Raw genomic sequence first — 25055 nt, forward strand, 5'->3', positions numbered from 1 at the left:
AGACAATCGGGTGCACACTCTCTCCAAAACTCCCTCCCAATTTTTCTTCTGAAACTCTTCTGATCCCAAAAACACACCAAGTAATTTCAACCCTTCTCTATTCCAGTTTAAAGTACCTGGCAGTTGTGGGAGATTTTCTACATTTCTTTGACCTGACCAGAAAGCTTCAGTCTTATCCCAGTTTACTTTAGCTGATGATGCCCCTTCATACAACTCAAGTGCTCTAGACAAAGCTTTTATATCATTATTATCATTGACAAAGGCTGTAACATCATCAGCATAAGCAGTAATTATAGTTCTTAAATGTTGAGGCATTGTGGGTATTGATAAACCATTTAGAGTTTTTCTTATATTAAAAAGTAAGGGGTCAATAGCAATACTATACAATTGCCCTGATAGAGGGCAACTTTGTCTGATGCCCCTTGAAACCACAATAGGCCGAAAATCCTTAAGCCTATTAGACAGACATTTGGACAAGATTTTATACTCTGTTGTTAAAGTTGGCTTGACATTGGACATTCGCGCGTAGGGACCGTCTCTAAAGTTACATATGACATTACACACGTTTCTAATTTCAATAGCAAACTTAGCTACTGACACCTACCACTTTTGTGTAAGTCATTATCTCCCAATGCTATTGAAGTTAGAAACGTTTGTACCAGTGTATATGTAACTTTAGAGACGCTCCATAAATTTGCGAATGTCCAATGTCAAGCACATGCCAGTATATCACTGGGAAACGCGTAGTGTGAAACTTTGTGCGTTAAGTTCATATTCTGAGTCCATCTGCTTGACTATAGCCATATAGTAGTCTACAGCCTTCTCAACAAGGTGCGAGTTTGGTCTTTTATATCATTGTATTAGTTAAGCTACGTTACGCGTTTTATATGTCCAGCAATCCTGAAGTATTGAGGGAAACCCTAGTACTGCAGCACATCGCCGCGATATAAAGGCAACTAAACAACCAAGAGATATATGTCTACCTCAAATGTAGGCCTACCATTTGATCTGTACATCAGCATCGGGGGAATAACATTATAATCTCGTTCACGGTAGAGAAAGATGCATGTAGGCTACACAGGGACCATGAAGACACTGAATTAAACATAAAAACAGCCCTCATAATAATCACAAATACACTTACATTTCTATAAATATGTTTTTATGAATGAATGGCTTGCTCTAACTTTTGTTCGGTCTTCGTCAACACACGCTTGCACCCCCTGCTGGTGAGGTCAACTAACAGCAGATGGAGATTATGATCGGTAATCTACTGCAGTTCCTGCAGTTCCTGGATGTCAATGTTGAATTTACTGTCGAATTTGAGCCACTGAATTTGTGGAAGCGAATTTGTAAAGCGAAAAAAAATGGACCATAAATTGCCTGTTGAATATTATAGGTTGTATTTTTAAACAGTTTTATTATTTTGTAAATTAAATATGAAAGGTGAATATGGATTTTTGAATTTTTAATAATGCAAATGTGTTTGAAATGTTTTGAAATTGAAATATTCACAGCTTAAATATTCAACAATGTCTAATTTTTTTTTCAAGTTGTGCAATTCAACAGGCTTTTTGTTTCAAAAACATGTGGCATTATTTTACTTCCATACGCAGATTAATCCATTCCGTATTGACTTTTGACCGGGAGCCGTTCTAGCCACCATTTGACTGTAAAATGAAGGAGGGAGACGAGAATGCGCTGCCTTGATCATTGACTGGAACATTTACTTATAAAAAACGGCCTGATGGAAGTGTTGATAAAATAAAGTCGTCTGCATTGTCTGCAGCAAGGAATTTGCATATCACCGGAGTTAGTCAACTCTAAAATACCACATCAATGCAAAGCATCCAGGAGTTAACGTTAATCCGGAGGTACGACCTAGCACGTCACGTGATACCAACTCTAGCAGTCAATGTCCTCATCAAACCACACTGGAGCAAACACTGGATCTTAATGTCCAGCAGACCAGTTTCAGTGATAGAAGACAGAGGGTTAGCAGAGGTTTTGCAAATTGCCTCTTCAGACATAACATATAACCTGCCATCGCGAAACACCATTATGTTAAAAATCCAGCAGCTGTACGACACTGAAAATAAAACAAAAGGAGATGTATTGGTGAGAGTGGAATATATCGCGTTTACAGGGGATCACTGGACTTCAGTTAATAATCACGATTACCTTGGTGTTACGGCATATAATAATAAAAGAGTTTTTGAACTTTAATGTCACTAATGCTGATTATTCATTGATTCATTTGAATTGAAATATTTAAAATACTTTAACAGGAAAAATTATGTATGCAAATAATTTAGATGAATTAATCACAGAGTATGTAATTAATTAGATTACGTTTAATCGATTGACAGCCCTAGTTGTAACACAACTTACCTCAGTATCTCCAATTTACACTTTATATTCTTCAGTCCAGTACAGAGCAGCTTCCCTCCTGAATCCAGCAGATAATTATTGTTCATGTTCAGCTCTTTTAGATTGGTATCTGATCCAAGAATAGTAGCCAGAGCTGAACAGCTTTTGTCTGTTAAGCCACAATCATTTAGCCTGCAAGAGAAATAAATTACATCACGAGGTTAGGTTGAACATTTCTATATACAAATATAAGATATATATTTCCATTTTATATATATATATATATATATATATATATATATATATATATATATATATACAGTCGAGCCCGAAATTATTCATACCCCAGAAAAATTCTGACTTAAAATTACTTTTATTCAACCAGAAAGTTTTTTCTTGATTATAAATGACACAGGCGTCTCCCAGAAGATAATAAGACGATGTACAAGAGGCATCATTGTGAAAAGAATTATTACTCATCTTTTATTTATATTTGAACAAAAAGTGGCATGTCCAAAATTATTCATACCCGTCTTAATAATCAATAGAAAAGCCTTTATTGGCTATTACAGCAATCAAACGCTTGCTATAATTGCTGACCAGCTTTTTGCATGTCTCCACTGGTATTTTTGCCCATTCATCTTTAGCGATGAGCTCCAACTCTTTCAGGTTTGAGGGTCTCCTTGCTATCACCCTGATCTTTAGCTCCCTCCACAGATTCTCAATGGGATTTAAGTCAGGACTCTGGCTGGGCCACTGCAAAACGTTAATGTTTTTATCTGCTAACCATTTCTTGACCACTTTTGCTGTGTGTTTTGGGTTGTTGTGCTGAAATGGTCCACTGGTCCCCAAGGCCAAATTTCTCTGCAGACTGCCTGATGTTGTTGTTGAGAATTTTGATGTATTGCTCCTTTTTCATGGTGCCGTTTACTGTGATTAGTTTCCCTGGTCCACCGGCTGAAAAACAACCCCAAAACATTAGGTTCCCACCACCATGTTTGACAGTGGGGATGGTGTTCTTAGGGTTGAAGGCTTCTCCTTTTTTACGCCAAATGAAGACTACATCATTGTGGCCAAACAATTAAATTTTTGTTTCATCTGACCACAAAACAGAACACCAGAAGTCTTCTTCTTTGTCCAGATGAGCATTTGCAAAGGCCAAGCGGGCTTTTGTGTGCCTTATCTGGAGAAGTGGTGTCCTCCTTGGTCTGCGTCCGTTGAACCCACAATGTGCAATGTTCGTTGGACTGTCTGCCTTGAGATGTTGCCACCACCAGAGCCCAGATTCATCAGGATGGCCTTGGTGGTGATCCTTGGATTCTTTTTTACCTCTCTCACTATCCTCATGGCCAGCACTGGTGTCACTTTTGGCTTCCGACCACGTCCTCTGAGATTTTTCATAGTGTGGAACGTCTTGTATTTTTTAATAATAATTTGCACTGTAGCCACTGGAACTTCAAGACATTTAGATATGGTCTTATAGCCCTTTCCTGACTTGTGAGCAGCTGCAGGTCCTCATTGAGCTCCTTTGTCTTATCCTTGACTGTCCACAAACCAACAGCAGAGAGCTTCTGTTTTTCACCTGTTGAGTTGATTAAAAAGTTGTTCCTAATGAATCAGGGAAATTAGGATGCTTAGAGAACAGCTTGGACTATTTGGAATGGTATAGATCTTTGGATTTTTCCATAGACTGTGACAGTTTGCAAAGGGTATGAATAATTTTGGACATGCCACTTTTTGTTCAAATGTAAATAAAAGATGAGTAATAATATTTTCCACAATGATGCCTCTTGTACATGGTCTTATTATCTTCTGGGACACGCCTGTGTCATTTATAATCAAGAAAAAAACTTGCTGGTTGAATAAAAGTAACTTTAAGTTAGAATTTGCCAGGGGTATTTATAATTCCGGGCTCGACTGTGTGTATATATATATATATATATATATATATATATGAGCTACACACGGACAAAACTATCCTTTTCTATATATCAATTTTGATAAAGTCAATAATTTGCTCAATTAAATGAGACATGCTTAAAAAAAATATTTTTGTTAAGATTTATGAAGTTATGTAAGAGCATTTGTGCTTTATAGCAGAAGTTGAAGAGAACTACATAGTGAACGTTAGTGAAAATAACTATAAACCAGTGTGTTGTATGATAACAATACTGTTGTGCTTCATCCTCTGCTAGCTCAACCATATAAAGCCTAATGTATCATATTTGATACATGAATGTCTAAGACCTCCAAATTATCAATTTGATCAAAACTTGGCTGAAAAAAAATCTGCTGAAAATCTACTACATGCCTTCTGTCATCTGATTGGTAGTTCATAATTTTTAGCAAGTAAACGGCCTTTCAGTTTAATTCTAAATCAGTGGTTATTTTTTCTTTTTTCTTTTCTTTTTTTTTTGCTGTGAAATCTTTACTGATTAAAGTAAACCCAAAAGAAGAAACCTAAGATTTTCTTTATAGTTATTCATATTTCAAGATTACAATTAGATTAAAGCAACTTTTTTGTTGTTGTTGAAAAAACATGTTCAAATGTATACATCAGATATGATTCAACAGGCTTTTGATAAACATTTATTTGTATCTCTCAATCATCTATATATTGCATTGCAATATGTTTTGTCCACCACAATTAAAACTACAGAACTAAAACTTATGTTCCCTTTCAAGAGAACTCGAGCTGCGTCAAACGCTGTGGGAACGCCCCTGCGTTGTGCGTTATGACGCACGTATGGAATCAGCCCAATGGAGAGATGGAACGTCATAGGCGGGTGACGTCATCGACCAGGAAACTATAAAGCACCCCATAAACACAAGCGCAACAGCTTTCTGTGCCTTCAGTCGCGCTATATGTGAATCTGTCCCTGTGTGAATATTGTCTGTCTTTACATTCTCTGCACCACACAAACAATTTATATATATATAATATATATATATATATATATATATATATATACATATATATATATATTAAGAGAGATATGGCGAACGAACAGCAGTTTAGGAAGTGTGTCCCTCCCTGCTCGCGTTATTTTACGAGTGGGGATACACACGTTCTTTGTGTTGTTTGTTTGGGAGTGCAGCATGCCCAGTCAGCTCTCGAGGGAGCTGATTGTGAGCATTGCGAGCGTCTGCCATTAAGGACGCTCCGCTCCCGCCGGGCGCTCTTCGAGGAGAGCGGTTCGGTGCGCGCTCCCCGCGGTTCGGGTCCCGCTCTTGCCGAGGCAGAGCGACGACGCGTATCGTGGGGATCGCAGATGGATCTCTCAGCGGGGTTAGAGACGGGCTCTGCCTTATCTCTCCCTTCACCTGTGAGATCCAGTGCCTCGGTCCCGTGTTCGGAAGCACGCGCTGCGGTTTCTTCCGCTCGGGCTGAGGCACCAGTTATAAATGAGGGAGATGTGGAGGATTCGCCACCTTACACTCCCGAAAGTGATGAGCTAGTGGAGGTATTAAGAAGAGCTGTAGAAAAACTCAGCATTGTATGGCCAGTTACTAGACAGGAGTCTGTTTCTAAATCAAAATTAGATGAGAGATTTTTGCCGTCACGAGTGCAACCTCCACGCCGGTGCTTGCCGTTTTTTCCCGATCTCCACACTGAGGTGTCGAAATCGTGGAAAAAAACGGTGTCATATAGAGTGTTTAGTCCCCAGACTTCAACATATTCTAATATTGTGGGGGCAAAATCATATGGTTGTTCGGCTATGCCTCGCGTGGAAGAGACGCTTGCGAGTTTTCTCTCCCTCGAGGCTGCGTCATCTGTTAAGGCACCGGCATTACCCACCAAGCCTCTTAGAAATATTTCGGTTTTTGTGGGTAAAGCGAATTCGGCGGCGGGTCAGGCTGCGTCATGTCTGCATACTATGTCTATTATGCAGGCATACCAGGCTGACCTGCTGAGGGACGTGAGTGAGAGTGAGGAGGTCAGTGCTCACGTGGTTCGCGAACTGCGTCAGGCTGCTGATTTATCCCTGCGCGCAACCAGAGAGTCGGCCAAGCTAGTGGGTCGATCTATGGCATCTCTGGTGGCCGCAGAAAGACATATGTGGTTAAATCAGACAAATATTAAAGAAAAAGAAAAAGCTTTCCTTTTAGACACTCCTCTCTCCCCCCATTTTTTTTTTTATTTGGCGATGCTGCAAATTCTGTCATCGATAAATTCCAGGAGAAGGAAAAGCAAACAACAGCTTTTAAGAAATTTCTCCCTTTAAAAATTCATGTCCCTGGGGCTGCTGAGCGGGAGCAGCCCCGGCCGTCTGCGAGCTCATCATATAGGGCGCTAAAGCAGAGTGTCGCGTCTCGTGCTCCCCCTGCTGGACAGTGGGCTCAGCCGCGGCACTCTCAGCCGAAATCTCCCAGTAATAGAACTGATCTGAGGACAGTTATATTAGCGAAGAAGGCTTCGGCTAAGAAGAAGTCCTGGCTCCACGGCGCGCAGGACACTGAGGGTAGTCCCCACCGAGGCGGAAAGGTGCTCACCTCTTTCTACAGTGCCCATTCTTCCTTGGTGCCCTCAGGGGCCCGTTCTGCCAACCCCGCCTTCATGCCGGGGCGCAGACGGTCCCAGCGAGCGATTTCCCGAGGGACGCTCGCTCCCTCTGAGGAGGGTTTCAGAGCGGTTAGACCAGTTGTTCCCTGCCGGTGTGCCGTTACAGGGCGCTGCGTTTGCTGCTCAAGTTACACCAGAGGCCAGTCTCGAGAGACTGGTACCCTTAGTAGAATTTCTGGCAGAGTGGAAAAGCCTTCCAAAAATATCTCATTGGGTCCTGCAGACAATAGAAAGGGATTATGCTATCCAATTCAGGTGTCGTCCACCAAGATTCAGAGGGGTTCTGCCTACAGTGGTGGGCCCCGAGCAGGCTCTGGTTATGGAACAAGAGGTGAAAGCACTCCTTCAAAAGGAGGCTATAGAACGGGTTCCTCCTCCCAGTGTGGAGTCAGGCTATTACAGCCGATATTTCATCCTTCCAAAATAGGATGGGGGGTTGCGTCCAATTTTAGACCTGCGCCTATTGAATCGCTCGGTAGGGAAGCCAAAATTCAAGATGCTCTTTATCAAGCAGATCGTGTCACAAATCAGATCCGAGGACTGGTCTGTCACGATAAATCTAAGGGACGCGTACTTCCACATTTCCATCCTTTCACAACACAGGAAGTTCCTGAGAGTCGCCTTCGGGGGCGAGGTGTACCAGCACAGGGTTCTTCCGTTTGGCCTAGCTTTATCTCCCCGCACTTTCACGAAATGCATGGACGCAGCACTAGTGCCCCTGAGGCTTCAGGGTGTTCGTGTCCTCAATTACATCAACGATTGGTTGATTTTAGCTCAGACAGAGCAGATGGCGGTTCGACATTGAGATGTCGTTCTCGTTCTTATCAGGAAGTTGGGGTTGAGGCTGAACGCAAAGAAAAGTGTATTATCTCCTTCTCAGAAGACCACTTTTCTGGGCGTCGTTTGGGATTCGGTCTCGATGCGGGCGCGACTTTCTCCGACCCGCATCGCTTCGATTCTTTCAGCTATGAAACAAGTAAAGCTAGGCCAGCTACGCACTGTAAAACAGTTTCAGAGACTGTTGGGTCTGATGGCAGCAGCGTCCAACGTTATACCTTGCGGCCTGTTGTACATGAGACCACTGCAGTGGTGGCTCCGGACCAAGGGATTCTCCCCGAGGGGAAATCCCCTCCGCACGATCAAAGTCACGCGGCGCTGCCTTGGTGCTCTGGTCATGTGGAAAGAAACCTGGTTCCTATCCAAAGGGCCTGTGTTGGGTGCTCTTTGTCGTCGCGTAACGCTAACGACGGATGCTTCCCTCACAGGATGGGGGGCGGTCATGAGTGGTCGTCCAGCCCAAGGTCTGTGGCAGGACCATCATCTATCAAGGCATATAAATTGTCTAGAGATGTTGGCGGTGTTCCAGGCTCTGAAACACTTCCTAGCAGACCTGAGAGGTCATCATGTGTTAGTTCAGTCAGACAACACGTCGGTGGTCTCTTATATAAATCATCAGGGGGGCCTGCGGTTTCGCCGGCTTTACAAGTTGGCCCGTCAGATCCTCCTGTGGTCCCAAGGGAGGTTACTATTTCTGAGAGCAATGTATCTTCCTGGGTATTTGAATGTGGTAGCAGACCTCTTGGGTTGGACGCTATGGTGCAGCCGTGGCCGAGGTCACGTCTGTTCGCCTTTCCCCCGATTGTTCTGCTACCTGGAGTTCTGGAGAGGGTTCGCCGGGACGGGGTCAGCCTACTATTAGTAGCCCCGTTCTGGCCGGCCCGAGTATGGTTTGCGGACCTGATTTCTCTCCTGGACGGCTCTCCCTTGGAGCTCCCGGTCAGGAGGGATATACTCTCTCAGGCGGGCAGCATGATATTTCACCCCCGCCCAGTATTGTGGGCTTGGCCTCTGAGGGGGCCCAGCTCATGAACTCTGGTCTCTCAACCGAGGTTGTTGAGACCATTCTTCACTCCAGAGCTCCATCCACGAGGAAGCTTTATGCCTTGAAGTGGAAACTCTTCACTTCTTGGTGTGGAGAGCACCTGCAGGACCCAGTTAACTGCCCAGTGGGTGCAGTGCTGGAATTCCTGCAGGAGCGCTTCTCCACAGGGCTATCCCCCTCCACACTAAAGGTGTATGTGGCGGCACTGGCTGCTTACCACGTCCCTTTCAGTGGAGTTTCTCTTGGGAGACACCCGCTTATAACTCGTTTCCTTCGTGGCACACTGAGGCTGAGGCCAGCAGTTCGTACGAGGTTGCCGGCCTGTGATCTGGCCATCGTATTAGAAGGTCTTTCCCTAGCTCCTCTTTGACCTATCGAAGAAGTTCCTGAGAAGTTTCTCACGTTTAAGACTATCTTTCTTCTTGCTATCTCCTCACTAAAGAGAATCGGAGATTTGCAGCCTCTGTCGGTTTCACCCTCGTGCCTGGAATTTTCGCCTGGCATGGTTAAGGCTTTTCTGCATCCTAGACCAGGTTACGTTCCCAAGGTCCCTACTAATGTTGTTAGACCTACAGTTCTGCAGGCCTTTTATCCTCCTCCATTTCTGTCGTCTGACCAGGAGAAACTTAATTTACTCTGCCCTGTTAGGGCGTTAGACGCCTATGTCCACAGAACTGCCCTGTGGAGGAAGTCAGAACAACTATTTGTGTGCTTTGGGCCACCCAAGAAGGGGTGTCCCGCGTCTAAACAGAGAATGAGCAAGTGGGTGGTCGAGGCTATCTCACTTGCCTATGAGTCGGCTGGTCAGCCTTCACCTTTGGCTGTACGAGCCCACTCTACCAGGAGTATGGCGGCTTCTAAAGCCTTACTGTCAGGAGTTCCCTCAGTGACGTTTGTGATGCGGCTGGATGGTCTTCAACGCATACTTTCATTAAGTTCTACGACCTAGACTTAAGTTCTACCCCTGGGGCACAGGTGCTCTCGTCCTCTGTGCGCTAGTTCTCACATGGCGGTCACTTAGTCCTATGGCGACGTGGGTATTAGCGTTCCCACAGCGTTTGACGCAGCTCGAGTTCCCTTGAAAGGGAACGTCTCGGTTACGTATGTAACCCTAGTTCCCTGATAGGGAACGAGACGCTGCGTCATTCCACCATACTCCCGGCATTCCCGCTAGCGCTTCCTTCAGGCCTATCAGAAGCTGTTGCGCTTGTGTTTATGGGGTGCTTTATAGTTTCCTGGTCGATGACGTCACCCGCCTATGACGTTCCATCTCTCCATTGGGCTGATTCCATACGTGCTTCATGACGCACAACGCAGGGGCGTTCCCACAGCGTTTGACGCAGCGTCTCGTTCCCTATCAGGGAACTAGGGTTATATACGTAACCGAGACGACATTTAACATTTAGAATATTTTTTTTTTGGGAGAAATAAAGTAACAACCGATAATATATGTATTTTAAATAGTCTGTTATACCCTGGATTAGACCAAAACATGACATAATGTATTAAGTGACTTACAGAGCTCTTCTGGAGGCTTTGATGACTGCCAATAATCTAATGACACACTCGTCTGATTTCTTAAATTTCTGAAGCTCAAACTCCTCCAGCTCTTTCTCTGATGTCAACAACACAAAGACCAAAGCAGACCACTGGGCAGGTGAAAGGTCACCAGATGAGAGACTTCCTTTGCTAAGCTGGGTCTGAATCTCATCCACCAGAGTTTGGTCGTTCAATTCATTCAGACAGTAGAACAGATTGATGGATCTCTCTGCAGGAAGATTATCTTCTAATTTCTGCTTGATGTACTGAACTATCTTCTTGTTGCTCTGGTCATTGCTGTCTCGCTGTGTTAACAGACCTCGTAAGAGTCGTCGATTGGACTGGAGAGACAGACCGAGGAGGAAGCGAAGGAAAAGGTCCAGATGTCCATTGTCACTCTCGAGTGCCTTGTCCACTGCAGTCTTGAGAAAATCAATCATGGTTTCATTTCTGTTTTCCTGTTCTGTAGACTCACGATCAAACACACTTGTCTTGTTGATGTCCAGAAACAGATGTGCATAAAGGGCTGCAATAAACTCTTGAATGCTCAAGTGAACAAAGCAGTACATGGTACCAAGAATGATCCCTGTTTCCTTCTTAAAGATCTGGGTACACATGCCGGAGTACACTGATGCCTTATAGACGTCAATACCACAGGCTTCCAGGTCTGTGTCATAGAAGATCAGGTTGTTTCTTTCCAGCTGATGAAATGCCAGTTTCCCCAGTGAAAGGATGGCGTCTTTATCCCAGGAAACATCAGGTGTGTATTCTCCATCATACTTTTGGCGGCTCTGCTGAATCTGAAAGCGGAGAAAGTATGTGTACATTTGTGTCAAAGTCTTGGGAGTGTCTTCAGTGTTTGATTCCTGCTGTGTTTTAGAGATATCATCAGCCTCACTGTTTTTCACATCATTATTTCTATTCTCCTCCAGAATGTTCTGGAGAACAGTGGCTGAAATCCAGCAGAAGACTGGGATGTGGTACATGATAAAGAGACTCTTTGATTTTTTAACATGATCTATGATTATGTTGGCCTGATTCTCATTGGTAAATCTTTTTTTGAGGTACTCTTCCTTCTGTGCATCGCTGAATCCTCGTATCTCTGTCAGCCGGTCGATGCAGTCAGGAGGAATCTTACTGGCAGCTGCTGGTCTGGTGGTGATCCAGACGAGAGCAGAAGGAAGCAGATTTCCCTTCATGAGGTTCGTTAGGAGAACATCCAGAGAGGCTGGTGACGATACATCACGCCATGTCTCATTACAATCAAACTTCAGAGGAAGGCGACATTCGTCCAGTCCATCCAGGATGAACAGGACTTTGAATGGATTCCTTATTGTAAGGTTCAGTCCTTTTGTCTCTGGGAAAAATGTAGTTATAAGGTCCATTAAACTCAGTTTTTCTTTCTCCTTCAAGTTCATTTCTCTGAATGGAAGAGGAAAAATTAAGCTGATATCTTGATTTTCTTTTCCTTCAGCCCAGTCCAGAACAAACTTTTGCACAGAGACTGATTTTCCGATGCCAGCGACTCCATTTGTCAGTACACATCGGATCTCCTCGTCTTGTTCAGGTGCTTCAAACAAATGTGTGCATTCAACCTGCATCTCTTGTGCTTCATGACGCCTGGAAGCAATTTCAATCTGTCTCACCTCATGTTCAGTATTGACCTGTTCACTGCCACCCTGAGTGATATAGAGATCTGTGTTGATGTTATTCAGAAGTGTGGAGTCACCTTGCTTTGCAATTCCTTCAAACACACATTTATACTTCTTCTTTAGGCCACATTTCAGCTGACGAATGAAGAACAGCTCATCTAAACACAGGAACAGAAATAGATAGTTTTAGTCTTAATTGTCTCTCCTACATTTATAAGAAACAATCAGACAGATGATCATGAGTCTCTTACCTTCTAGAGCATCAGCAGCTTCATCTTGCTTCATCTCTCTCAGGTAATGTAGTGTGAGATCAAGAGCTGCTGCTTTGATACTGCATCTATTCTCATTAAAGTCCTTCACAAAGTGTTGTGTGTTCTCATTTTGTAATATTTTCTTAAACTTTTCCAGTTCATGCTTCAGAAATATGATTATTTTTCTCTCAATATCCTAAAAACAAAGCAAATAAAATAAGAGACAGAACAACACAATTTAACCAGATCCAAATCCATATTTGGTCAAAACTATTCATGCAGTAATTACAAATATTAGTAAAAGAAACCAGTTGAAAACCAAACACGTCAATCAGCTGCCATTTAACACAAAATGTACAAAAACAACACTTGTCTTTTTACATTTTGATTATTATTTTATGGGTTCTTGAAATGTCTATTCTATTATTTTTGCAAAAAAGTTCAGTAAACTATTTGTTTGTTATAAATATAAACATGTATGAAAACGTGTTCTCCTACCTGGAAGATCCCTAGGAGATTGTCTTTTAAATTCTCGTTGTTCCTGTGAGTCTGAACGTCTGAGTTTAATGTCTCACATTGAAGCCTGTTAGCCAATAAAATAAAATACTGCATTTTTACCAGAGAACAAGAAAACATTAGCAATTTATGTTTCCGCAGTTAAAGTATAGGATCTATTTAAGTATAAACATATAGTGAATTCTGCATTGACAATAGGTATTTTGATATGTTGTGCAGCAGTTATGTAAGCAGACTCAAATAAATGCATATTACAAAAAATAGATTTATTATTCAAATAAAAATGACAATCTTTTTGCTGATGCTCCTTTTAGGTTTTTATAGCACTGCTGTTTGTAATTTGGAAATTGTTACGTGTGGGTTTTTGTTGTGTCTTGTATATCACGTTATCCCTTGTTTGTCATGTGATCCTGCCATGTCTTGTCTTTTGTTTGTTGTTGCTCAGTGTCCACAGGTGTTCCTCATCTATGTTTATTAGTCTCCCCAGGTGTTTCTTACTAGCCAGAGCCAGAGCTTCACGTCAGCCACGTCCAGCCAGAGCTTCACGTCAGCCACGTCCAGCCAGAGCTTCACGTCAGCCACGTCCAGCCAGAGCCTCACGTCACCCACGTCCAGCCAGAGCCTCACGTCAGCCACGTCCAGGCTGAGCCTTCACCGCTGGTCCCGTCCAGCACAGAGCCTTCACCGCTGGTCCCGTCCAGCACAGAGCCTTCACCGCTGGTCCCGTCCAGCACAGCGCCCTCACCGCTGGTCCCGTCCAGCACAGCGCCCTCACCGCTGGTCCCGTCCAGCACAGCGCCCTCACCGCTGGTCCCGTCCAGCACAGCGCCCTCACCGCTGGTTCCGTCCAGCCCAGCGCCCTCTCGCTCTCGGAGACGGAGGAGCAAGAGGACTTCCCGCGTCCCGCAATGCCTGGAAGTCCTCCCTGTACTTCCTGTCAGCCCAGAGTCCTCGCCGCTGGTCCCGTCCGATCCAGAGACGGTTCAAGTCACGTCTGCCGATCAAGAGACGGTTCAAGTCACATCTGCCGATCCAGAGACTGTTCAAGTCACGTCTGCCGATCCAGAGACGGTTCAAGTCACGTCTGCCGATCCAGAGACTGTTCAAGTCACGTCTGCCGATCCAGAGACTGTTCAAGTCACGTCTGCCGATCCAGAGACTGTTCAAGTCACGTCTGCCGATCCAGAGACTGTTCAAGTCACGTCTGCCGATCCAGAGACTGTTCAAGTCATGTCTGCCGATCCAGAGACTGTTCAAGTCATGTGTGCCGATCCAGAGACTGTTCAAGTCACGTCTGCCGATCCAGAGACTGTTCAAGTCACATCTGCCGATCCAGAGACTGTTCAAGTCACGTCTGCCGATCCAGAGACTGTTCAAGTCACGTCTGCCGATCCAGAGACTGTTCAAGTCACGCCTGAACCTGATTGCTCTATGTTTGTTTCTGTGTTTATGTTTGTCCTTGTAGCTGTTTCTGTTCTGGTGTCTGTTCCTGAGCCGGAGCCAGTGTCTGTTCCTGAGCCGGAGCCAGTGTCTGTTCCTGAGCCGGAGCCAGTGTCTGTTCCTGAGCCGGAGCCAGTGTCTGTTCCTGAGCCGGAGCCAGTGTCTGTTCCTGAGCCGGAGCCAGTGTGTGTGTTGCCTGTTCCCGAGCCAGTGTGTGTGTTGTCTGTTCCCGAGCCAGTGTGTGTGTTGTCTGTTCCCCAACCAGTGTGTGTGTTGTCTGTTCCCCAACCAGTGAGTGTGTTGTCTGTTCCCGAGCCAGAGTCCGTGTTGTCTGTTCCCGAGCCAGAGTCCGTGTTGTCTGTTCCCGAGCCAGAGTCCGTGTTGTCTGTTCCCGAGCCAGTGTGTGTGTTGTCTGTTCCCGAGCCAGTGTGTGTGTTGTCTGTTCCCGAGCCAGTGTGTGTGTTGTCTGTTCCCGAGCCAGTGTGTGTGTTGTCTGTTCCCGAGCCAGTGTGTGTGTTGTCTGTTCCCGAGCCAGTGTGTGTGTTGTCTGTTCCCGAGCCAGTGTGTGTGTTGTCTGTTCCCGAGCCAGTGTGTGTGTTGTCTGTTCCCGAGCCGGTGTCTGCTGTTCCCGAGCTGGTGTCTGCTGTCCCCGAGCCGGTGTCTGCTGTTCCCGAGCCGGTGTCTGCTGTTCCCGAGCCGGTGTCTGCTGTTCCCGAGCCGGTGTCTGCTGTGTCTGCTGTTCCCGAGCCGGTGTCTTCGCCGCCCTGGCCGCCCGAGGGGTCTTCGCCGCCCTGGCCGCCCGAAGGGTCTTCGCCGCCCTGGCCGCCCGAAGGGTCTTCGCCGCCCTGGCCGCCCGAGGGGTCGTCTCCGCCCTGGCCGCCCCAGAGGTCGTCTCCGCCCTGGCCGCCCGAGGGGTCGCCGCCGCCCTGGCCGCCCGAGGGGTCGTCTCCGCCCTGGCCGCCCGAGGAGTCGTCTCCGCCCTGGCTGCCCGAGGGGTCTTCTCCGCCCTGGCCGCCCGATGGACTGTCTTCTCCGCCGTGGCCGCCTGATGGACTGTATTCTCCATCTGTAAATGTGAGTCTCTGCTAAACTTCAGACTTCAATGAACAAGCACCGCCGCGCACCAAACAGATGGAGTTCAATAGAATAGGAGCACAACTAAAAATATTGCTACATTTTGCTAAAATATAAATTTTTTTTACATTAAATGTGCCATATGTAGAATTTTAAACCTACAAGTAAGTGGATTTTAATGATAGCAGAATTAAAATGGGGTAATCAAATCTAGGCTAATATAATTACTAAGCTCAGATGAGTGAATGTGTATTCCTCTTTCCTGTGAACATTTAGTACTTCTGTTTTTAGTTTTTTTAAGTTTATGTGTTTTTTTGTGTGTTTTTTTCGCAGAGCCCTAATAGGTATCACAAAAAATATAATTCAAATAAAATAATTTCGATCTTTATGTTGATTGTAATTTGGAACTATGTTTGAAAGATAAAGTTTCATGCTAAATATTTGCTAAAATATTTTGTAATAGTCAATGTGTAGAAATAAAAAAATAAGAAACAAATTAAATACCTTTTGTTAGTTGATGGTGTTCTCTCACTGAATTTTGGTCCCTCTTCTTTTGAACAGTCACTCTTCACAGACACAGAGCTGGACACCTGTGAGCCTGATCTTACACTAATGACACAAAGAGCAGAACAATAAAACACTTCAGGATTCATGTTTAGTTAAGCCATGTTTAACACAAATTTTTTTTAAATTAAATCTGTTAAGTAAACAATCACTGTTGACCGCAGTAACCTCTGGAGCCCCTAAAGGGATGTGGTAGTGGAAAAAAATTGGGATGAAAGAAAAAATTATTTTTCGAAACTTTGCGTTCCCTCACAAAACATTTGCGTTGCCTCACAAAGATATTTGTGTTGCCAAGCAAAACTTTTGAACAGACACTTCCTGTTTAATGTCACGCTGGCAGTGTTTCAGACCTCCATACGTTAACAATGGAGCGTTTCATAGTGTTTGAACTTGGACTCAAATATAAGGAAATGCAGACAGTGAGTGCTTCAAGGAGTTCAGTGAAGTTGGCAATATATTCACCGATTCGAACTTCCCGGATCAATATTTGTGAGCTAAATGTTGTTAAAACATAATTAAATTCTATTCATAAAAGTAACGTAGACAACGAGCTACAATTTTCTTCAAAACTAGCTTTATGATATAACTTTGTCTCCAAGCAGGGAGTTGAGAGACAAGTCCGAATAAGGGACCATTTGCAATGTGCAAAACCCCAAATCCTTTTGCACATTTTAGATTATGAAAAATATTCAATAACTTAACTGTGACACACTGTACCGTGACCAAATTCAGGTCACACATCACTGCTCTCCTGCTGGTTATACTAGAACACAGTTTGATAAAAAATAAATAATTTTTATGATTATTTATTATATAACAAAATCAATAACTTCACCGTTATTAGTAAAAATATTCATAAACTTCACACTGTTACACAGTGTAATGCCATTAAATTCAGTAAGCAATTATCATGCAAAAGGTATGGTTGTAACTAGTATGTTAACTGCATACCAACATCATTTGAGTAAAGAATAGGCCTATTTTTAATGTGCTATTACTTGCCAAACTAAGCGTTGTATAACCAGCAGGAGAGCAGTGATGTGAACTGAATTTGATGTGATACAGTAAGTTATTGAATATTTTTTATTATATGAAATGTGCAAAAGCTGAACTGAATTTGGTCAGTGGCGGCTGGTGTGTTTAAAAATAGAGGAGGCACACAAAATTTTAGCAGTCACTTTTTTGGTCACGTATATACCTAAATATTTATAGAAAACGACATAGACATTAAGACAATATAAATATAAGTTCACTCACCTAGTCCTAGCCTATCACTTGAAACAAAAAATCCATCCTTCTGTCCTTTTAAATGTCAGTTTTAAAAGAGCTCGTTCGGCTGTTTAGTGAAGCTGATTGCTGTAGCCTATATCCAACTTTGGCATGGGGTCTTATTTTAATTTTAATTTGTAGCTGTTGTTTGAATGGTAATTTAATAAATGTGTTTAAGATGAAATATTCAATATCTCTACTCTCCTTATCAGCGGTAGCAGTTTAAACTAATATCATGTAATGTCAATGATTGGTTGATATACCAATGGAAGTAAGCCTCCTCTGCCATGTTACTTTTCTCAACACTCCTAATCGATGAAAGTGAAATACTCGATGGTGATTGGCAAAACATTTTTTACCTACAGAGGCACAAGTCTCCGGCTATGGATTTGCCTCCCCCTCCCTTCCTCTATCCCCACTGACTCATGTTTCACAGATTCGGCACATTCTTGTAAGAAGCGCGTGATGGTTACACTTACAGAGGTGAAATTACAAACAAGAAATACACATTCTGAGACATAAAATGTTGGTTAGGCTGTGCCTCCGAGCCGCCACTGAATTTGGTGACGCTACAGTTTGTAATATTGAAGATATTGAATATTTTTGTAGTACAGTTTTTGCAATTTGCAGACGGTCTCTTCAGAGTTGTCTTCCAGCCGCCTGCTCATAGAGATCAATTTATATTCCTCCTGTTTTGAGGAAAATTGGGTTGTAGCTTGTTGTCTACGTTGCTATGATTATTAGGTGTCATTTGTGTTATAACAACGTTTAGCTCATGAGTTATAGATCCGGGAAGTTCGAATCTGTGAATATATTGCCAACTTTACTGAACTCCTTGAAGCACTCACTGACCACATTTCTTTATATTTGAGTCCAAGTTCAAACACTATGAAACGCTCCATTGTTAACGTACGGATCTCAGAAGCACTGACAATGGTACATTAAACATCGAGTGTCTGTCTGATCTCACAACAGTTTTTGTGTGGGAACGCAAATATCTTTGCAAGGGAATGCAAAAAATTTGAAAATTAGTTGTTTTCTCCCATCCCAAATTTTTTCCTCCACCACGTCCCTTTAGGGGCTCCGTAGTAATCAGATGACTGCCATACGTAAAATATTAAAACTAAAATCTCATCTAGTATCTGTAATTCTGCATATAATTAAATGGTGTGCAGTAAATAAGAAGCTGAGAAATAGAGGAAAACCTTTTACATTTCTTTTAAAAATATCCACTCATTTAGATTGTAAAGAGTGACGATTTTAGACGTTTATTGTTCATCTCTTCTAGCTATTCACTTTTGAATGTTAATTTGAACTAATTCCTAGTGGCCATCAAGTGTGATGTTAAAATGATTTGTTCAAAGTCCCAAAACATCTACAATCATGGAAGAAGTTATGTATGTAAGTTAGTTATTAACTGTGAAATATGTTTGACATGTTCTAACTAAAGTTTCCACATTATTTACATTTACTATCCATTAAATGTGCACCTTCAAACCGTATTTCAATGCACTTTAATCTTGTCCAGAACTTTACATGTATGGTACATTAAACCTATTCAACTGTGCTAAAAGTTCCTGTAAATTAAATATGAAACCAATTTCAAGCCATTTTTAACCTGTGACAATTTTAAAAAAATTATCGGAAGTTCTCAATTGTTTTGCACAGCATTTGACATGGCAATGGTGAGAGAAAACAGTCCTTGTTGATCAGACTTTGTTCTTTACAGGACAAACCTGAAACTCCAGTAGTGTTTAAAATGATTCTGTGAAAACAGTCGCAGTCTTACCTCTGTTTCTCTGAGAGACTCATCTTAGAGAGAGAGTCCTTTCCTCGTTCCTCTGACATTACTGCAGATAAACTGCCACTGAAAACAGCTCAGCACTGGTATCTTTGTGTCGGTGAAGACAATCAGATGCTCAGCATGACCTGGACATGACAATGAGGCACTGAGATTAATATCATGATAGTGCAGAGGGATACATGAAGATGAAAATTAAGAACTAGGCTAATAATGAATGTTAAGCTAACAAACAATAAAAAATAATAATAAATGCTACAAATATTAATATGACTTTATTCATGTCTACAATGTCATTCAATTTTTCTTTGATTTTAGTGAGAAACTGCCAGAGTGGAGGTGAGATAAAATTTTCAACACTAGTTCACAAACTGTAGCTCATAAGTATGGTTAAAATATGAGGATGTTTATGTTGCTTTGTCGTGGTGTCCATTGTCAAAAATATTTAAAAAAATTACATGTCCACATTTCAACATTGAAGAAGAGGAAATATCAAGCAGGTAAAACTATTTGCTCAGTGGAACAATTCAGGTAATCCTTTCAGTAAATGTGATGTACTAAATTTTTGTTCAACCTAATTTTTGTAGCATTTTTATTTGACAAACCAAAATACAACAACATTTGGAACATTAAAAAGGAAGGTCTAGGATTGCGTGAATGTCTCTTGCAAAACAAAGAAACCACTTAGAATTGTTTATTGCACCAAAAGTAATTTGAAAGGAACTTTAAATATATGTACAGTAGGGGTGGGCAATATGACGATAATACGCATTGCAATACGCAAGAGAACACTTCTGCATTTTCTGTTTTTTGTGCTGCGCACACATCCACAGCGCGCAAAGAGACGCCTCTCATATAGTGCAAATACACACACACAATTATATCTCACAATTATCCTTCTAGTTAATTTATAGCATCACATAAACATGAATAAACATCAGAAGAATTTTTGTTTCACGGAAAACAACAAAATTTCCACGGAAAAACGTTAATTCACACCTTTTTTCAAGTTCAAAATATCCCGTAAACACAATTGGTTTTGTCTTAAACATTTGAGAAAAACAGTAGGCCTATGTCTATTAAATCAATGCATTGACAGCCTATACTCGCTGCCACCATTAATGTTGATCAAAGAACAAAAGAAAAAGAAAACCACTCACTGAGCTTTTGTAATTTTAATTAGCTTAATATTGTATTTGCCTGTTGTTGCTCTAACGGCAACATGAGTCTGTGTGTGAGACTTTGAGATGCGCTACCTATAAAATATAATTTATCCTTAGTTTCGTAATTTTGTCAAACATTTTTTCTGGATTTCTTGATCTTTATTTGATTTTTTCATTCGTATGCTATTCGTTTTTATGGAAGTTCATTAAAAGCCTCTGTGGATTTGTTTTAAAGAAAGCATGGTGCATGAATGATCTAAATGTTTGTAACCTGGACCAAAAAAGGAGCATGGGATTGCTCAGTGGTTGTACGATAATCCATAAACCTTTTATGGATGATCTCCTTGATCATGGCATGGTTCTTAGAAGGTTCAGCATGGTCTGTAACAGCGGCTGCAGACCTTGGAGGTGTTTTAACCAATGCCTCTGCCTCAGGAACAGATGTAGAAGATGCTGTCCCTTCTGAAAATGTGTATATGGCCCACACACACAGCAAGGCAGTGGTCACCACTGGAAGTACTGTGAACAGTGGCATGATCTCTGAAACACCCAAAACTCAGACTTGAAACTTGCAGACTTTGAACAGCTGGACTTCAACTTGATGCCAATGGACCCGAGAACAGAGACATGTTTGATGAATTTAATGTTGGGCCAAGCTCTGTAACCACTAGAGCTTGGACCTTATAGTCCCTCCCCAAATAATCCTCAGGGGAAACTTGGCTTGACCCCAAATGAGGGGACTCAGGGATGGAGGATATATAATGACAAAGTCCTGGCGTCAGGGCCGTGACGGGCGGAGGCTCTGGCGTGGCGGCGGCCATCTTGAGTGAGGACTCACGGGCTGGAGCCGATGTGTGTGCTGCCGACACACACACAAAATAGCCGTGGTAACTATGATAAGTGCTGTCTCATCCAGAGCTGACTCATGTGCGGCAGCCATCTAGTCCGAGGACACAGGCACAGTCTCTGGCTCGGCAGGCAATACGTGAAGCTCAGGTTCGGCAGGATTTACGTGAAGAGACTAAACACCCGGAGTTTGGTTACTGATTTTCTTTGTTTTTGCTACTATGCAGTAGGGGGCGCTAGGTGTCATGCTCATTTGTGTATAGCCATGTAGGAGAAGAAATTAGGTTATGGTGTGCAAAGGGAAGCATGGTTCTTCTCTCTTGGTTCACATAATTTGCTCAGAGTCCAGATTTAGAAACTATTGTTTCAAGCTCAATCAAGTAAGTGTTTATCTTTGTTTGATTTGTTATGTCAATTAAGGTTATTTTTGTGTAAACTGTATTTAGTTCTTTTTTTTTTTTTCTTTTTTTTTGCTGTTGTGCGGTTTGAAACCGGCATGCTAATGCTAGTTTCTAGCAATGCTAGGACTCTTTGAATATCTTCTATTTTTCCTTTTATCGATGAGGCTAAAGGCGGCAAATCAACGGGAATATGAGAATTATATACCCTAAGGACAATGGCTTGCCTGCAGTCGTATGGGATTTGGAATCATTGTGGGATGGACACTTTGGTACTCTGGGACATTTCATCAATAATCCCCACAGTATACAAGGATCCAATCAGTAACAAAGCTTGATCGATTTATTGAATCTGAGAAAAATGAATCTTCCCATCTGGTAACTTGGATAGGACAGGTTCATTCAACCCCACACAGAAAATGTCTTTAAGCGCCGCCTCTTTAAAATCGACCTGATGACAGATCTTGCAAAAATCCTCCACATAATCCTCCACACTAAGATTGCCCTGGCGGAGACATAGGAGCGAAACTGCTGGTTTCATCTTTGAATCTAGGTTTCTGTAACAATTCCACTGAAGCAGAGTCAGTTGTCTGAACACAAATGCAGTTTATTCCATAATTAGTGATGTGACGTTCGGCACAGAGGCTTCGAAGCTTGTATCAAAAAAACGAAACATCTCACATGAACCACTGTACCGGAGCTTGATTCGTTTTGACATAACCATGTGACCAGTGACGTCCGAAGCTTCGTTTTGACACACAGCCATGTGACTGCTTCATATTCTGATTCATAAATAGCACAAACCTTGCGCTGGTTTCAAGTGTCATGCGCTTCGGTAGTGAACTGAGGCCGACTGAGACTGAAACAGAGAGTGAGCACTTTTCAGCATGGAACCAGCCAAGCGTTTTCAGGTCGTATCCACAAATATAGTAAGCTAATTATTATTATTATTATCATTTTGTCATAAGATTATGATTTTAAAATGAATTATGATTTATGAATTTATATAAAATAAATATAATAATTAATTATGTAAATGTATATTTACATGTAATTTTATGCATATTCAGTGTATAATAAACAGTATATTATGTTAAATAATAGGCCTACATTATGTATATGAAAAAAAACTACTGAAGTTAATGTGACCTCCATCTGTAGGTTGAGTGCCTAATATGTTCTTAACAGCTTTCTTATAATAACACATCGTCAATGTTGAGACATTTTAGAGCTAAACATGAAAACACATCTTCTGGAAGTGGACCAACAACTATAAGACTTCTGATAAGACTTCTGATCAGTCATTAATTTACTTGCTTGTCAATTTCTGTATTTATAATGAGATATCTTAAATAGTGCATAGTTATAATATGTATTCAGTTATATTTTTAATACTTTACTGTATTGCAGGGATCAGAAAACAAATGATTGATGAGGCTACTCAAAAGTGTGTCTATCCGCATCTTCATCATCTTGCCCTGGGATGTTTATCCACTCCTGCCTCCTCAGTCCCTCAGTCCCGCGAGAGAATATTCTCAAAGGCAGGGGAAGTAGAAAATAAAAAAAGAAATAGACAGCCCCCACACTGTTGAACAAGTCCTGTTCCTTAATAAAAATCTTTAATTTCTTCAATTACCCAACTGCCCAGTTCACAAGCACTTTCACAGCACTTCACCATACCACAATAGTTTTCTTTCATTGTGATTATATATACCTATATGAGCCTTGCCTATGAACTCATAGGTTTTAAGGCTGCATTTGTTGAACAAAGCAGAGTTAATTTGTCCTATGTATTAATTCTTTCATAAATTAATTCATAGACTCATTTGTTCATACACACAAACATCAACACTAACACTAATGATTTTTATTGCTTTGTGGTTTTCATAGCACAAAGTGATTTATTACATAAAACAATAAAATAAAATAAATTGGAAAAGGTAGCTTTACCACCTTTTGACCACAAGATGTCGTTAGTGTGCACCATGTTGAAAAGCTTCGAGTAATGAACCAATTTAGGATACACTTGAGGGGAAAGCCTCAGTGCTTCACAAAGCTTCATTTCACCATCACTATCCATAATAGTGTATCGACAAAGCAATAACTTGGAAATCAACATAACTTAAATATAAATTTGAGTAGGTAAAGCATGGCATGAATATGAAACTCACAGCAGTGGATGACAGCATCAAAAGATGACAAAGCTAGATTAACACACATGGCAAAATCAGGGCTATAAATACACCAACTACTAATGAGCAACACCTGAATGTAATGAGACCAATTAACCATTGAGTAAGTAACACAAATGTAGACAAAAGCACATGGCATGAACACAAGGGAAACGTGGGGATCCCATGACACATGAAAACAAAGAGCCCAACAGTAACACAATCCTTACACTGAGAGAGAGAAGTAGCGAGCAGCACTCTTCCTATTAGGCTTGTGTGTGTGTGCATTTTATTACAAATAAAAAAAAAATATTTACGAATGATTTCGATAGATTTTCTTATCTGGCAACATCTGATTTGCAATCATCAGTTTGGAGGAGTATAGCATTGTTGAATAAAAATTAAATTGGAATTGTGTATGTGATGGATTTGTTGGTGCGCTAGCCAGAAATATGATCACTTGGATTTGTCTCTTGCCAGCTAACGTTAACTGTCACCGCATGCGCGTGAGGCTGTCGAAAGAAAGAAAGTCGAAAGAAAACGCAGCTACAGGTAGGGCTGGGGCGGTATGGATTTTTTCTAAACGTGGTTGAAAATCAAGAATTTCCCGCGGTATGGCGGTAAACCCGCTTTAAAGAGTAACGTTAGCATTGTTGAATTGTTGCATTGTTGGTGCGATAGCCGTTTGAATAATCCCACTCGTTTTTTTCCTCTTGCTTGCTAACGTTGCCGTGAGGAATCAGACACGCAGAAAAAACGCAGCCACAAAACTTTAAAAACACATTTTTCAAAGGATCGTGATTCCTCCCCCCACCTTACATTTAAGCAGGAAACATGCAAAGGATTTGGTAGCATGTAGAGATGGAGGTGTGAACAATGATGATTCAGCTATTCGTGATGATGCTGTTGATATGGGAAATGATGGCATGACTGAGACTGTAGAATTTCCTGAGATTGGTAATTGTTCAGGTGATGTTGAGAGAGACAGGAATGTTTTTCTTAACAATTTGGCCCTTTTTTACTTGAGAATGCAAGCAAAGATGCTTTTACCTGCTTCCACAATATCCACTCTGATAGAAGAGTTTCAAGAACTATGCACAAATGCAATGTCACAGTTGTTTGTTCGACTTCATGAAGAACTGTCAAACCTTGACATTCCCGATGAAAGGATTTTTAATATCATAGATGGACTGTTAAAAGAAAACTTATTAAAGATGTATATTGAGGGCATGTTCAGATAAGATACAACCCGCAAGACATATTTTAAGAACAATTTCCGTTATTTTGACCCCATTCAGGTTCATCTTGGTTTTGATGCTTCTGGTAAAGTGTAAACAACATGATTACATGCATCAAAGGTGAAACAAACTTTAATTTCCTCATAATATACACATCATCACATTTTCAATGATTCTCAAACGACTCGTTAGATGAATCAATCTCTCTAAATCCCTCCTTTCCACAAGCTGCTCTGTTCTGATTGGCCAGACAGCTCAGTCTGTTGTGATTGGCCTACCGTGTACAGCGCGTCGAAAACAAAAACGCCCATTGCCAT

The 25055-nt window shown here is 41.9% G+C and overlaps 1 protein-coding gene across 2 annotated transcripts in view; it reads right to left on the reverse strand.

Annotated features, from left to right (window-relative positions):
* LOC143724250 (NACHT, LRR and PYD domains-containing protein 3-like) overlaps nucleotides 1-25055 on the reverse strand; it is a 391005-nt gene that overhangs the window by 94271 nt on the left and 271679 nt on the right. The window contains exons 2-7 of one of the 2 annotated variants that reach the window (XM_077217231.1): nucleotides 18911-19050; nucleotides 15793-15897; nucleotides 12757-12841; nucleotides 12259-12454; nucleotides 10335-12165; nucleotides 2392-2562 (exon numbers count right to left, since the gene is read on the reverse strand). The exons of the other annotated variant lie outside the window; for it this stretch is intronic. Of the exons in view, the coding sequence (XP_077073346.1) occupies nucleotides 2392-2562; nucleotides 10335-12165; nucleotides 12259-12454; nucleotides 12757-12841; nucleotides 15793-15897; nucleotides 18911-18969 (2447 nt within the window). The 5' untranslated portion in view covers nucleotides 18970-19050. The remainder of the gene's footprint in view (nucleotides 1-2391; nucleotides 2563-10334; nucleotides 12166-12258; nucleotides 12455-12756; nucleotides 12842-15792; nucleotides 15898-18910; nucleotides 19051-25055) is intronic. 2 annotated transcript variants of the gene reach the window in all.

The sequence above is a fragment of the Siphateles boraxobius genome, unplaced genomic scaffold (assembly GCF_051911475.1).
Source record: "Siphateles boraxobius isolate OS27281-9 unplaced genomic scaffold, OSU_SipBor_1 70, whole genome shotgun sequence".
Lineage (NCBI taxonomy): Eukaryota > Metazoa > Chordata > Actinopteri > Cypriniformes > Leuciscidae > Siphateles > Siphateles boraxobius.